Source organism: Epinephelus moara, chromosome 15 (assembly GCF_006386435.1).
Source record: "Epinephelus moara isolate mb chromosome 15, YSFRI_EMoa_1.0, whole genome shotgun sequence".
Classification (NCBI taxonomy): domain Eukaryota; kingdom Metazoa; phylum Chordata; class Actinopteri; order Perciformes; family Serranidae; genus Epinephelus; species Epinephelus moara.
The window spans coordinates 17302377-17315792 of NC_065520.1; the positions used below are offsets into that span (position 1 = coordinate 17302377).

The following is a 13416-nucleotide window of genomic DNA, read 5'->3' on the forward strand; positions in this document are numbered from 1 at the left end:
CGTACCTTGCATGCCATATGTCAACAGGTCGCAGGTTGGAGTGAGAATGTCTTGCTACTTTATCTCACATAGCAAATCGTAATGGTGCTGTATTAATGCTCTGAATATCGTAGAGCTCCTTTAACAAAAATGATGAAGTGAGACTGTTAAAAGTGCGAGAAAATTAAAACCCTGACGATTACAGTAGCTCTAACGCCTCCAAAAATAGTATCTAAAGTCACAATTTACCTCCACAACCTCCTCCCATCCTTCAGATAAGTGCATTAGATAACAGTGTAAATGAATATAACATCTACTCTCACTCCTCAGGCCAGTAGTGCATGCTAAACTGTTAGCATGGAGCCAGCTATCACTCAGCATTATGTCTCTGCAAATGGTAGCATGGAGCATCAGGGCCCAGCAGTCTGCAGGGGACACATGGGCGATTTCATTGTCTGTTTTCATTTCTTAAGTTGATCAACGAGCCATTCTCGCCCCCAAAAAAGTATTTCTTTTTAATTATCTCAACTTTCCTCCCCAAGCTGTTCGCCTGTCAGCAACTTTAGCTCCAGCCTCATGCTCTGCTGAACATCCCTCCATCCCTCCCCAGCAACTTCAGCTTGGCCCAGGCCTCGAACTTCTCTCCGAGGGGGTTGACAGCACTTCGCTGCTTCTCCCTGCCCCGGTCTTGACTGGAGTTAAACTCCCTCCTGGGCTGAGAGGGAAAGACTCCGAAAGAAAGAAACTGGAAATAAACAAGACAAGTTGTTTAGAGGTTCTTTGCAAGAAGTTGTGACATGAATCTGGTTTAGTTTCACCAGTGTTCATTATTTTTCATGTGAGGATGCAAAACTGCAGTTAACCAAACCACATTAATACTGTGGTGACACATTTACCACAACTAAGACCTGACAGAGGCTCCATTCTGCTTTACGTCCACCTTTAGAGACACTCAGTGAATCAGGTGATTTTATAAAGGGTTAATAATCGGACAGCCCTTTGCAATTGGCCAAAGGGGGCGCTATAGCAACCGATTGAAATTGCAAACTTTGAATGGGCATATCTCAAACCGATTGAAATTGCAAACTTTGAATGGGCATATCTCATGCCCCGTATGTGGTAGAGAAATGAAACTCTGCACAGAGATGCCTCTCCTCATGAGGAACACATTTGCCTCAAGAACCCATAACTTCCGCTTATATAGATTTTCCGCCATTTTGAATTTTTTGAAAAACACTTCAAATGGATCTCTTCCTAGGAAGTTTGAGCGATCTGCATGAAACTGGGTGAACATAATCTAGGGACCAATATCTAAAGTTCCCTCTTGGCAAAAGTTGGAAAACTTACTAAAACTGAGCTTCTATAAGGCAATGAATATTGCGGAGGGCGTGGCTCATCACATAAAGGTGTATAACATCTCAAGGGCAAAAACTCTGTCTGAATACATTGCTCTTCTTAATGGGTTCAGTTGACTATTTAATCTGCAATTTCCTATGACCTGTATCCCAACACACACCATGTGAAACTGTACGTGGGCAACTGTGCACTCAGTGGGTATGGACTAGTTTAGTCTTAACACTTTATTACATCCATAGATATTCATGAACTGCCATTGCATTCTGTCAAACATTCATATTTCTCCACATACTGTCCATAATTTCTTCTGTTCTGCATGTGAATATGGCGACTCCTCAGATTTGAAAATGGAGGCCAACTCCTGACTTTTTGATTGACACCTCACTCGAGCCAATAGCAGCTTCCAATGCTGCTGCTACAACCTCGATAGCCAACGAGGGCCTGTGTTGAAGTAAGGTGCATTCCTCATTTACTTTGAACATGTAAAAAAAAAGACAGACAGAAAGAGAGTAATATTTACAAATGATGGACAGCATAATGTAAAAGCAATTATTAAAGTAAAGTTACTTTGATTTACACATCCGAAAAGGAGTGGGAGGAAGTATTTCCAGGGCTCATAGCCAATCGGTAGCCAGCAGTTGGCCCAGTGGCTTATGGGTGTTGTAGTCAAAGACACTTCTCACCTCCTAGGGAGTTTTTAACCCCGTATTGTCACCATCGACTCTTAAGCGTTTATAGTAATGATAAGAAATGGCCCTTATGCTCTGTTAAGGAGGGGAAAACAGTCTTTCTTATCAATTTCGGTTTTCTAGAAACGTTTTTGTATACAATAAGCTCTTTAATAGACATTTCTGTCTGTGTTGATTAGTTTTTCACTCATATTTAGACATTCAGTGCATTGTTTTACCCTTTTCTTTTGAAAAGCGCCTGGAAAAAATGTTAGAAAATCGTATAAAATGTGTCTGTGATATTGTTATCTACATAAAATCTGGACTAGGTGAGGCTTGCAATTGAGACAAATTATGTACATGTACTAAAAATGGAACAAGAACAGCTTTCAGTTTACTTGGATATGTCTTAGATAGGCGTTTAAGGTGAGTTAAGGTGAATTTTACAGGACCACTAAGAGCCTTAGAACTTTTTAAGATATTCTAGTGATGTTTTAAAAGCTGTGGTCTGAATTGTGTCGTGTATAAAATGATGCACACAGCATCCAGAATATTGAATCTTGTTCTTGAATATTTCACTCACTGTAAACATAATATCCTAAACTTCAATGAAGATCTGTCAGAAAGTAGTTAAGGGGGAATTAAAGGTGTTTATTATGGGTTAAGATAACAGCAGTAAACTTTTAATATGCAGATTTCCAAACTCCTGCCTCTCATTCCCGTCACCTGCTGGGACTTTGTGATATTATTAGAGTCTTCAGGCATTGTCATCGTCTAATTGCTCCCTTCAAAGGTGTAACTCGTGGGGAGCGGCGCGGAGCAGAGAGAGGTGGGCTTGGTGGGCGGCGTCTCTGTCACACGGACAGGTTTTTATGTGACATGAGCTCCGCCTCCGCCCCACGGTTTAACACAGGAAGTTTGATCAGCTTTTTGTCACGGCATCAAGGGGGGGCGGGCGGGTAAGGTGGGGCGCGGGAGGAAAATTATAGAAGTGTCACCCCCTCTTCCGTCGCCGTTCATTCAGGAGCGATCCTCAATTTGAGCGGTCGGGGCACATTTTCATGCAAATAACGGCGTCGCAATTTTTTCCCCGGCGTTTCCCTAATAGCTTCTTACAAATGATGTGCCATTACAAGGAGGTTTATTTAAACAAATTTAATACGTCTTTAATCAACCCTCGCCGAGCGCCTTTCAAAAGGTCACACGCCACATCAGGACTGGCTCGATATAACCCCCCCGCCCCCCCTTCACATCACAGTATTAGCTCAAGGATGGAGGGGAGGAGGAGGACAAGAGAATTATTTCACGGACAACTCATTTTAGGCAAATCTTTATTTACATTTTTATTCAGTTATTAAATTTTATTTCATCGCACGACAGAAAGGGCGGGGGCCTCCCTCCTTTCACCTCCACTCTCCCTCTCACACACACACACACCCTCATTTGCTTATGAAGTCATCTAATCTGAGAGCAGGAGGGCGTGTGTGAACCTTTAGTGTCACGTCTGACATGGCAGGGCCCCTGATCTTTTGTGGTGTGCACAGAGAGACGGATAGGAAGGCGAGTGCTGCACGTATACTGCGCACAATAAATGTATGGAGCAGCTATTTAGCATTGTTTACAGGTAGTTATGGAACACAACAGTATATTTTAATGCAGCAAACAAACAATAAACAGGACAACACTGTTACTGACAAAAGGGCAACACTGACAAGTGCATGTGAATTTAATCATCTGGCTGTTTGCAGGCACATAAAGAAAGACGTGTGTGTGTATTTTAAACAGCAGAATCAGATCAGATGAAAATTAAAGCGAATAATTCAAGAAAAAGGACACATAAATAAACAACAGAAGAAAACTATGAAAAAATAAAAATAGCACATTATCCAAAAAGTGCACTTTCAAACTTAAATCTTTCTTAGATGCATTTGGGACCTCTTTAGCGTCATTTTTGGACTCCCGGGGATGTTGTGTCAATTTACGCTTGCTATGTGCATTGTCTTTCCTGAACAAACTCAGAGTGTACAGTTCCCACTCGTTAAATGTCGTCTCTTTTCAAAATAACCTTAAAATGTAGGTGTAAAAGAACCAAACATCATTTTTAGGTATTCCTTCTTAGGGTTAGGCACAAAAGAATGTGGTATGGTTGACAAAAACCAGCATGGTTTGGCCCAAAATAATAAGTTTGCAGCGTCACACGACATCCATCACTAGCATAGTATGCTACACATACTAGCACTAACAGTGGGTTCCTGGGGAAAGTCCTGAGTTTGTTTGACCCATCCACCTTCTCGCTCTTTGTATTATGGCAGTTGTTGGACCATCAAAAAACGCCGCCGCCCGTTGAGTCTGATACCGCCGCTAAAGGGTGCCTTGGTAGGTTGGTAGCTGATGCCAAGGGCCATTAACCAAGCGTGTGAGGATGGGCTGCAGAACACTGTCACACAGCTCCAGAGATGGAAGTAAGAAGAAAGTCTCAAGTCTTTGCACTCAAGTCCCGAGTCAAGTCTGACCAGTCCAGAGTTACATCCCAACTACTAAACTTTGAGTCTTCAGTCCTAAATAAGTCATGACGTGCTTTTCACCAAACATTTACACCGCAAGCAATGCGTTCGTGAAGCAGTCGCGTAGCGGCAGCACACGTTTATTCACGTCGCTGCTGTCCCGTCAAAATACAAACCACACCCGAACAGTTGGTGGCGGTAGTGCACTGTGTTTGCAAATCTCCAATAAACCCCAAAGAAGAAGAAGTGAGTTTGGACCCAAAGCCCAGGGTGGACAGGTTTGTGCGCCAGTGATTATTCCAACGCTTGGAGAATTAATATTTAGCACTACAAATGGGTAAGTAGTCTTTGTCTGCTTTGTATTACATGAGTTTGCATGTGTTGTGACCTCTCTCGGCCACCGTAGATGTCGACTTTTTGTTGAATGCAGTGATGAAATTGGCGTCTCATCTATTATCGAGCTTGCTCGTGAAAGCAGCGTGACTCGGGCAGCGTGTAGAACGGACGCGGTGTGAATGCTCTAACCTGTTAACATGCTCGCCGAAATGAAAACGCGAGAACACAGCGACCGTTCGCGAACGCTAGGCAAATGAGGCCTACTGCTATTTAAACAACAGAGTAGTAATATATTCAATTCACAAAATTCTTGTTTTTTAAAGGTGTTTTTATTCCTTTAAACGTGTTTGTTTTTGCGTCTCCGTCTGTAATTTTTGACCCACACGTTGCACATACTCCAAATTGTTTTATGTTGACGACTGTGTAGTTTTTGTACACAAACGAAATTATCTTTGGTATTATTTTAACGACTGGCACTCTGTAACGTAACATTAGTTCCTCATGGTTCTGTCCTGCAGCTAGAAATATGTAATACGTTAGTAGATTCAGGAAATGAAGGGTGATTAGTGGGCTTGGAGGAAGGTATCGATGAGATCCAAGTCAAAAGGCTCAAGTTGCAAGTCTTTGATTTTGTCAAGTTGAGTCTAAAGATATCACGTTTGTGACTTGAGTTTGACCGGAGTCCAAGTCAAGTGACTTGAGTCCACACCTCTGCACAGCACAAGAGAATATTAATCATGTGCAGTTAAGATGCAGCTATTTGAATTTTAAAAAAGCAAATTAGCACCAAAAAACATTGATTCATTTTAAACTAAATTCAAACCATCAAAAGTAGAAACCTTTGAATATTTGGAGTGTCTGGGTGTTGTCAAGGTAGATAAAACTTTTCAACCTGTTTGTCAAACCAAATAATTCCTATAATCACAGCGTCCCATTCACTTGTTATTAAATGTTGTGTTGAAACAGCCACACATGTCATTTCTAAACTACACACAGGGCCGTCGTTAGAAGTGACACACACTTAACAGATCCCACTAAATCACTTGTCCTTGTACTCCCGCGCTCTCCTCACTGTTGTTCTGTTGTTGTTTCATTACCGCTGTCACACGCGCGACCCCGACCAAAGTCAATAAACAAACCCATTTAAATATGTACGGCAGCCAGAGCCACCGCCGCCGCCGCTGCGCTCCTGAGATGGAGATATTTCAATATGCAAGATTGGGAGTGTGTAATATTACCTCTGCGTTATGTGCTGTGACCCAGAAGGTGAACGGCGCCTCCTAGCTCCACCCCCACTGCACTTTGCATACGCAGGCTCAGAGCGATGCTGCATGTGTGTTTAACATGCCAGTAAAATATTAACCCATCCTCACAGCACAAACATCAAATCCTCCCCGCACGCCGCTTGTTAACCCACGGGTGCGGCGTATGGTTTCATCAATGTGTGCTTTATGTACGTGTGTGCTTTTTACACTTGGTGAAAATGATGTGGAGACGTGTTCGACGGCGTCTGAGTCATCAATACTCTATTCATTCATATGCTTTATACACCTCAAAATAATCAAACCCCACATGGCTGTTTTGGGGATAAAGTTATTCTGTGTGTCGGATCACAGCAGCTGTGCCGAGCAGAGCGTCTTAATTTTTTGGGGGGTTAACCCTTTCCGCGCTAATGCCTTTTTCTCAGGGTGGCATTTACACAAAATGAATTGCTTGCTTAGACACAGCTAACTAAATAAAAGACAGCGGGGGCTGATACTATGAAAAATGGATTTTCATTACTGTTTCATTGATTCTAGTAAATAAGGGCCCGGGGCCTGCACCGCAAAGGCTGCAAAACGGTAATAATTTAATCTAAGGTGACACAGACCAAAATGTATGTGGACAAAAAAATCATCCCTGAATATTAAACAAGGGCCCCGAGACAAGAGAGAGGAGGAGGGGGGGGGGAGTGTTTGCGGGCGCATTTAAATGTATGCAGATTGCCGTCCAACCTATTTAAAAACAAGAATTAGGTATTCCTGTCATAAATCACGTTTGCCGCTATGGATATGCCTTGTTATGCCGGTGTTTAACGGAAACCTGAAAGGTTAAAGTACTCGGTGCATTAAATTGTACAAGGATAATTAATACTTTTCTCCTGGCTATTTATAAAATATGGAAAATAGAGTCGGCTGAGCTGTGACAACACACTCGTTTGAGGAGGGAGGTGAAATGAAAAGGAAATGAACACATGCAGGCACATTACACACAGGCATACCTTCAAGGCTGCACATCTAAGGGCACTTCTTATGTTCATGTTGTTATTAACAGGTAAAAGGAAAGTGTATTAGAATTAAGAGACTTTAATTTAGTCAATCCAGTGGATGCTCGGCCCCGGGGGGGCGGCGACAACCTCACCAAATAATCTCCGGTTTGTTACAGAGGTTACACCCTCCAGCTAAAGTGCTCCCCGGCTGCACTGATAGGTGTGTTCCTCGTGTGTTAGAGTGCTGTGTCACTAATTAGTGCTCGTTAGCGGTAAACTAGTGCAAACTCCCTAATTTGACAAGTCTGTTCCAGAGGTGTTGACCTCTCTGTCAAACCTGGCACCTCGGGGAGCGGCTTGACGCGTCTACCTGGCTTTGTCGCACCTTCCCTGACACGCTGTCAAGGTTCGGCTCGTGCTTGGGTGTCAAAGTGGCTGTCGGAGGACTTTGGCGAATGTGTGAATGTGGATGCGAACGGTAGTTGTTACGTAAAGGAAACAGCGGGTCAATTGGCAAAAGGCGGCCCTCCATGTGAGCAAAAGGCGACTTGACAAGTGTCCGGGCCCATTACGCCGTGTTAGTCTATCCACCGACTTGTGCTCCAGTGGTTATTATGTGCGCCTTTAGGAAGCGCCGAGACGATCATGTCAAGCCGGGGAGATAATAACCTCAACGTACAAAAGCACAACATCTGGAGCGAGAGGGAAGATCGTGCTGAACCGTAGTCTGGGTAAAGGTAGAAGTTTAATAACCTTGATTATGTAGGTTGCATGCTCGCTGCACAATTGTTCCCACTTTTATCCGCTCCACATCTTCCTGTCTCACTTGCCTTAGTGGAGGTGTTCAGGTTTCACTGTGAGCGTCCCGTTAATCTTCCGCCTCTTGAACTCAAGCGTCCTCACACTCTATAACACCGCCGCTTTCCTCGCCTGCCATGCATGCAGGCATTTTGTGCACTTCCCCTAACCGGGCGCGGTGCTTAGTCACTAGTCGACCTCTCAAACTGTGTTCATTATAACACAGGAGAGAAAAGGGGAGGAATCGTTAAACTGATGACGGCACCGCACTCTGAGCAATGTTTCAGTGAACCGTCAAAGCCGCTCAGATCTGTCCCTGCTCCCTCCGTCGCCGCAGCCACGACTGACCTTTCCCACATTTGCCAACATCTGAGCGCCAGCCTTTGTCTGTATCACTCCGATTAGGCCCATTTGTTATTGGAACGCCGTGTTGAGACTGACACTGACTCCTCTGCCTTCTCCGCTCAGGCATGGGGAGACAAAAATGTAAAAAAGTGAAATGGAAAAGTACCAAAACATATTTGCTTTCCAAAGTGAGCGGTGCCAAGCCTGATTCAGGACGCCTAATGAGGAAGGATACACTCACTGGCTCTGGTCCAGTACACATAAACACACAACCTCACAAAAATAACGCATGCAGACTCACATGCAAAAGCTGATACATGTGCATCCATGCATATAGGCACACACACAGTGCGCACACGTCTACAGCAGAGTCAGGGGCAGGACTGGGAATTCAGACTCAACCACACAGGTGTTTTCACTTATTTTGCCCAATTAGACCTCTCTCTGACAGCTCCATCACTTTCTTGTTAGTGTTGTTGCATCTGTCTGGGCAGGACGGCTTTATCTCGGTTATCGGAACATGGAGATTGGTCATGTAATTTCCTGCGTAGTTCCCCCCCACCTTCAACCTGAGCAGAGGTCTAATCAGCCAGAACGTTTGGATTCAGATTAAATAGTGTCTAAGAAGTACAACAGAGAACGTAAGTGCACACTGAACCAAAACATCATAGGTTTACTGTGTCACTTTGGTATGTTTCAACCTGGACTTTTTTATTTTCCCATGTTTTGTGTCTGAATGACTAATGGGAACCACAGAGTCTGAAACTGGTCCAGTGTTGAGCAGGAGCGTTACAGCAGGCAGCTGCAAACTAGGCTGCAATGTGACTATTCAAGGCATGTTTGCACCATCAATTTACGTCAGATTGTTGTGTGTGCATTATGGAAAGGATCCCAACAGAGATAGACCTTTCTGTCAAAGAGTAAGATCCGTTTTGTTTAATAAGAAACAGCCTCAAAATTGCCACCGCCAAACCCACCAGACTCCATTTAAATAAACAGTCATTTTCTAATCCTTAAACACACTTTGGCAATGGCAATCTTGCAACCTTACTCTTTAACAAAAAGGTCTATCTCTGTAGGGATCCTTTCCATCATGTTGTCTGACACGGAGTTGTGCAAATTTGCAGGAAAGCCCAATCAGTCTTTTTTCAGCATTGGCAGTATAAAAACAAAATCGGGGAGTGCAGCAANTGTGTTTCCCTCTTGCTACTAGCTGCTCGCTAATTCCTGCTATCAGCTTGTTCCTGTTTATCCACCGCCAGTGGCTCGCATGTGTGGTGTCATCAACAGCCCCTCCCGTTGTGGAAGGCCACCTCTGCCTTTTCAAACTAAAATGTTCCACCAATATGTCTACCCTATGAGACGGAAAATTGGGCACCTCGGATCAACTCGCCAATCCGGCTCTGTGTGTCTAAACGCTCGCAGCTTGCCGGCAAAACGGCCCAACATTCGACGAAAATCTGGCAGTGTAAAAGGAGCTAGTGTTCAGGAGGTTTTTGCTGAGAGCCGAATTATCCGCACAGGTCTCTTCCTCTCCAAAACAATCGGTGAATCGGTGAAGGCACTAAAAAAAAAAGCACTTCCAATTTAAAAATTAGTGTTTTCCGATGTTGTCCGGCTCTGCAGGGGCTGGAGCTGAGCTGCCGCTGATGTTTGCTCATCTTGTTTCTTTGATACCTGAAGATCCTAAGGACTAAAATGCTTCATCAGGTTAAAACATCTAGTTAAAATCAACTAAGATCTAAAAAGTGTATCAAAAAACGTGTCTTAAAACTGGATGAAAAGTCAGTTTATGACAGTTTCTTGCAAACAATCACAACCCTAATGCACGTGCAGAGGGGATAAGATGCCACTGACAGGTGTGTCCTTCATTAAAATTCCAGATTCCTTAGGGTTTGAGCTTTGTTGGAAACATTGTGATACTGTAACTGCACACTTTCAGACATTTCAATGCAGAAAAGTCTTATATCTCTAAATGGAGAGCCATAATTATTAGAACATACTGTATATGTGATGTATAGTGAAGAAATCTCTCACTGTGTGCAGCCTGCAGTTTGATAAACTACATCCATCACTTAAAAACCTTCTATCTGCACTCCGGAAGCTTCACAGACAAATCAGCTGCAGCCCCGTGTTCATTTTCAAGTAATTTCCACTGCTTGATAAAAAAAAAAAAAAAAAAAAGGAGGAAGGAGGCAAGGTAACGACTTAATTTGCTAATAGGAATAATTATAGCGTGGCCAGAGGCTAGCTCCATTAGCAGAAACAAGAACAATTTGGCTCGTGTTTATCTTGTGCTAATTGTTGCAAGCAAATGGCAAATATTTTATTAACTTCAGGAACATACTTTACCCACAGAAGGAGTGACCTGAATATGAAATGATCTCCTGAGTCTGTTCACAAAGACACAGAAATTGACTCCACTGTTTTGACATGATTTACACTGGAAGGACATGTTATAATTGCATTTTGCTTCGAGTCACTTCGAGGGTTGTGCTGTGAAGGTTGTGGGTAATATCCTCTGATGATCTGGGGACGTCTGGGTGGGGAAAGTCAAAAAACTTTTCGGGTTTTTCAGTCTTTGTTTGGCAAAATTAAAGGACTCAAAGATGCCATGTTTGGTGTAACACACTAAAAGTTAGGGCAGATATTATCTTTTACTTACTTTACTTTTATTACTATTTGCTTAAGGGGTAAGTTTGGTATTTCCAAACCAGGGGTCTCATTTATAAACACTGTGTACGCACAAAACGAGGCCTGAAAGAGCCGTACGCTACTTTCCTCTGAAAAGTTGTGATCCATAAACAGACTTGACGGGAAAAACTTTGACCCATGCTTACAAACATTTTGAAAATGGGAAATTTTATCCCTTCGTACATCTTCCGTACGGATCCTATGCACTGTTTTATAAATGAGACCCCATGGAAACAACTTTTTTTTACATCAGTCCAGAATTGAGCGAGAGCGCTACAGTTGAGGTCAAAGCAGGGTGCCATGAAACCACTCAGGGCCTAGAAAGTGTTTGTTTTTGCTCAGATTGTTATTCTGTAGCCCCTTTTACACTGCCAGATTTTCCGCGAATGTTGGGCCGTTTTGCCGGCAAGCTGCGAGCATTTAGACACACAGAGCCGGATTGGCAATGTTGATCTGACGTGCCCAATTTTCCGCCTCGTAGGGTAGACGTATAGGCGGAACCCTTTTGGTTTAAAAAGAACGAGGCGGCCTTCCACAACGGGAGGGGCTGTTGAAGACTTGTGGGAGGAGCTGCTGATGACGCCGCACGTGCGAGCCACTGGCGGTGGATAAACAGGAAACAGCTGATAGCAGGAATTAGCGAGCAGCTAGTAGCAAGAGGGAAACACAAACCTGACAGACACTGTAAAGATGAGCAACTGGGGAGACAAGGAATTGCGCGCCCTCCTTGTCCTCGCAAACAAAGAGGCCATTAACCGTCAGATGACGGGGACGGTGAAGAACGGGCCGACTTATGAGAGAATCACCGAAGGACTGACCAGCCGCGGCTTCCCTCCCACGTCACACGCTGAGCTACACGTTTTGTTACTTGCTCACGCCCCCCATTGCCCCGAAAAAGGCACATTCTGTATAAAGATCACCTCACAATGTTCCAAAGTTCAAGTCTAAAAAGTTTGTGTGCATTGTCCTACAAAACGACAGCCATTCTCTACCCACTGCTCTCAGAGAGCAGAGGCCCCCAAAACGTGAAGCACAAAGTCCAACATGGAGTCTAATTTCTTTGTGGTTTGTGGTGTAATTGCATAAGAAAGGAGCCCAGGCCCCTCCCTCCCAGGCCCCAGGTATCCTCTTATGTTACAACCGATGGGAAGTCTACCAACCACAAGCCTTATATTGGGCAACTCCAGTGCATACAACGGGACATCGCACCTTCCTCAAAACGGTTGTGTCTATTCAAAGCTGTGGTGGAAACACCTTCTTTTGATTTACATGACATATTCAGCACTTTCTCACCCTGAGACAAGTGCAGCAAAGGTCCGGCTGCCCCCTGATTGTGTGCATGTTTAGCAGGTATTATGATTTCGTGAGCTTTTACAGCCAGATATGGAATCACGGTTTGAGTTGAGAAGGCCTTAAAATCAGCGCCAGGTTTCCTTTCTTTTTGTTTTGCACCCCAGATTAATTTTTAAACACAGCTCTGACTTGGCAGAGCCGTGCCCTTCGAAATGATGAAATTTGTTCCGTGTAATGTTTACACTAATCCACATCACAGAAGCCCCGCTACCCTCCATACTGTAAACCTCACGACACATCTTAAAGCAATTTAAAAACTCAATCCTTCGGACCTTTAATTGATGAGCACAAGTGTCCAGTTTCTGTGGAATAATAATCACCGACTGTGTGTGTTCGCTGAGAGCATGACACCGCCTGGGGTTGCGCTCTCTCTGCAGAGCCCACTTACCGTGTATTGATTCACTCGGGTCCTCCTCATACCACAAATCAGCGTAAGAATCACTGGAGCCGGAGCACCTGATTCGACACGGATAAGAGTTTTTATGAGAAGCTTCCTTTTGACTACAGTAAGAGGCAGAAGTATCCAAGGCAGTGAGGATGTGGTTCGAAGCATGGAGGCAAAAAAGACACTCTACTTTTTTTTATGTGATTCAAAAGGCCTGTGAAATTTCTCATGTGCATACTAAACCTGCTCCAGCAAATGGTGTCTTTTCCACTACTGTCTGCTAATGATTAATTGACTTGCTCCTTGGCTGCAAAACAATCAGTTTGTCTGTTGTCTGAATGCGGGCTCTAATTGGTGATTGGCAGCTGAAGGACATCAAGATAGAATATGTGATTACAATGAAAAGGAGGATATGCAGTGGCTTTTAGTGCAGCAGATGCAACACTGATGAAGCAGTGTTCTGACATGGAGATGGAGACGGTCCTGACTGACAGATGGAGGAGAATACATAATATAAATTAGAATAAAAGTAACATATAATACTAAATATAGATAGTAATGATACATATAGTGATAATTAAATCCTATACCAGTCCATACCCATTGGTAGCTTTGTCACCTTCTACCTATGCCAGTCCTCAATGCCTATGTGCAGTTTCACATAGATTGACCACGTCAGTGAGTAGAAAAACGTGGGACAGACAGAATGACTGACTGACAGAATGACACACTGACAGTTTCCGTGATTAT

At 43.7% G+C, this 13416-nt stretch overlaps 1 protein-coding gene across 1 annotated transcript in view; it reads right to left on the reverse strand.

Annotated features, from left to right (window-relative positions):
- Window positions 1-553: 553 nt before the first annotated feature.
- Window positions 554-13416, reverse strand: part of LOC126401616 (uncharacterized) — a 153990-nt gene continuing 141127 nt past the window's right edge. The window contains exon 6 of the mRNA XM_050062941.1: window positions 554-724. Within this exon, the coding sequence (XP_049918898.1) occupies window positions 554-724 (171 nt within the window). The remainder of the gene's footprint in view (window positions 725-13416) is intronic.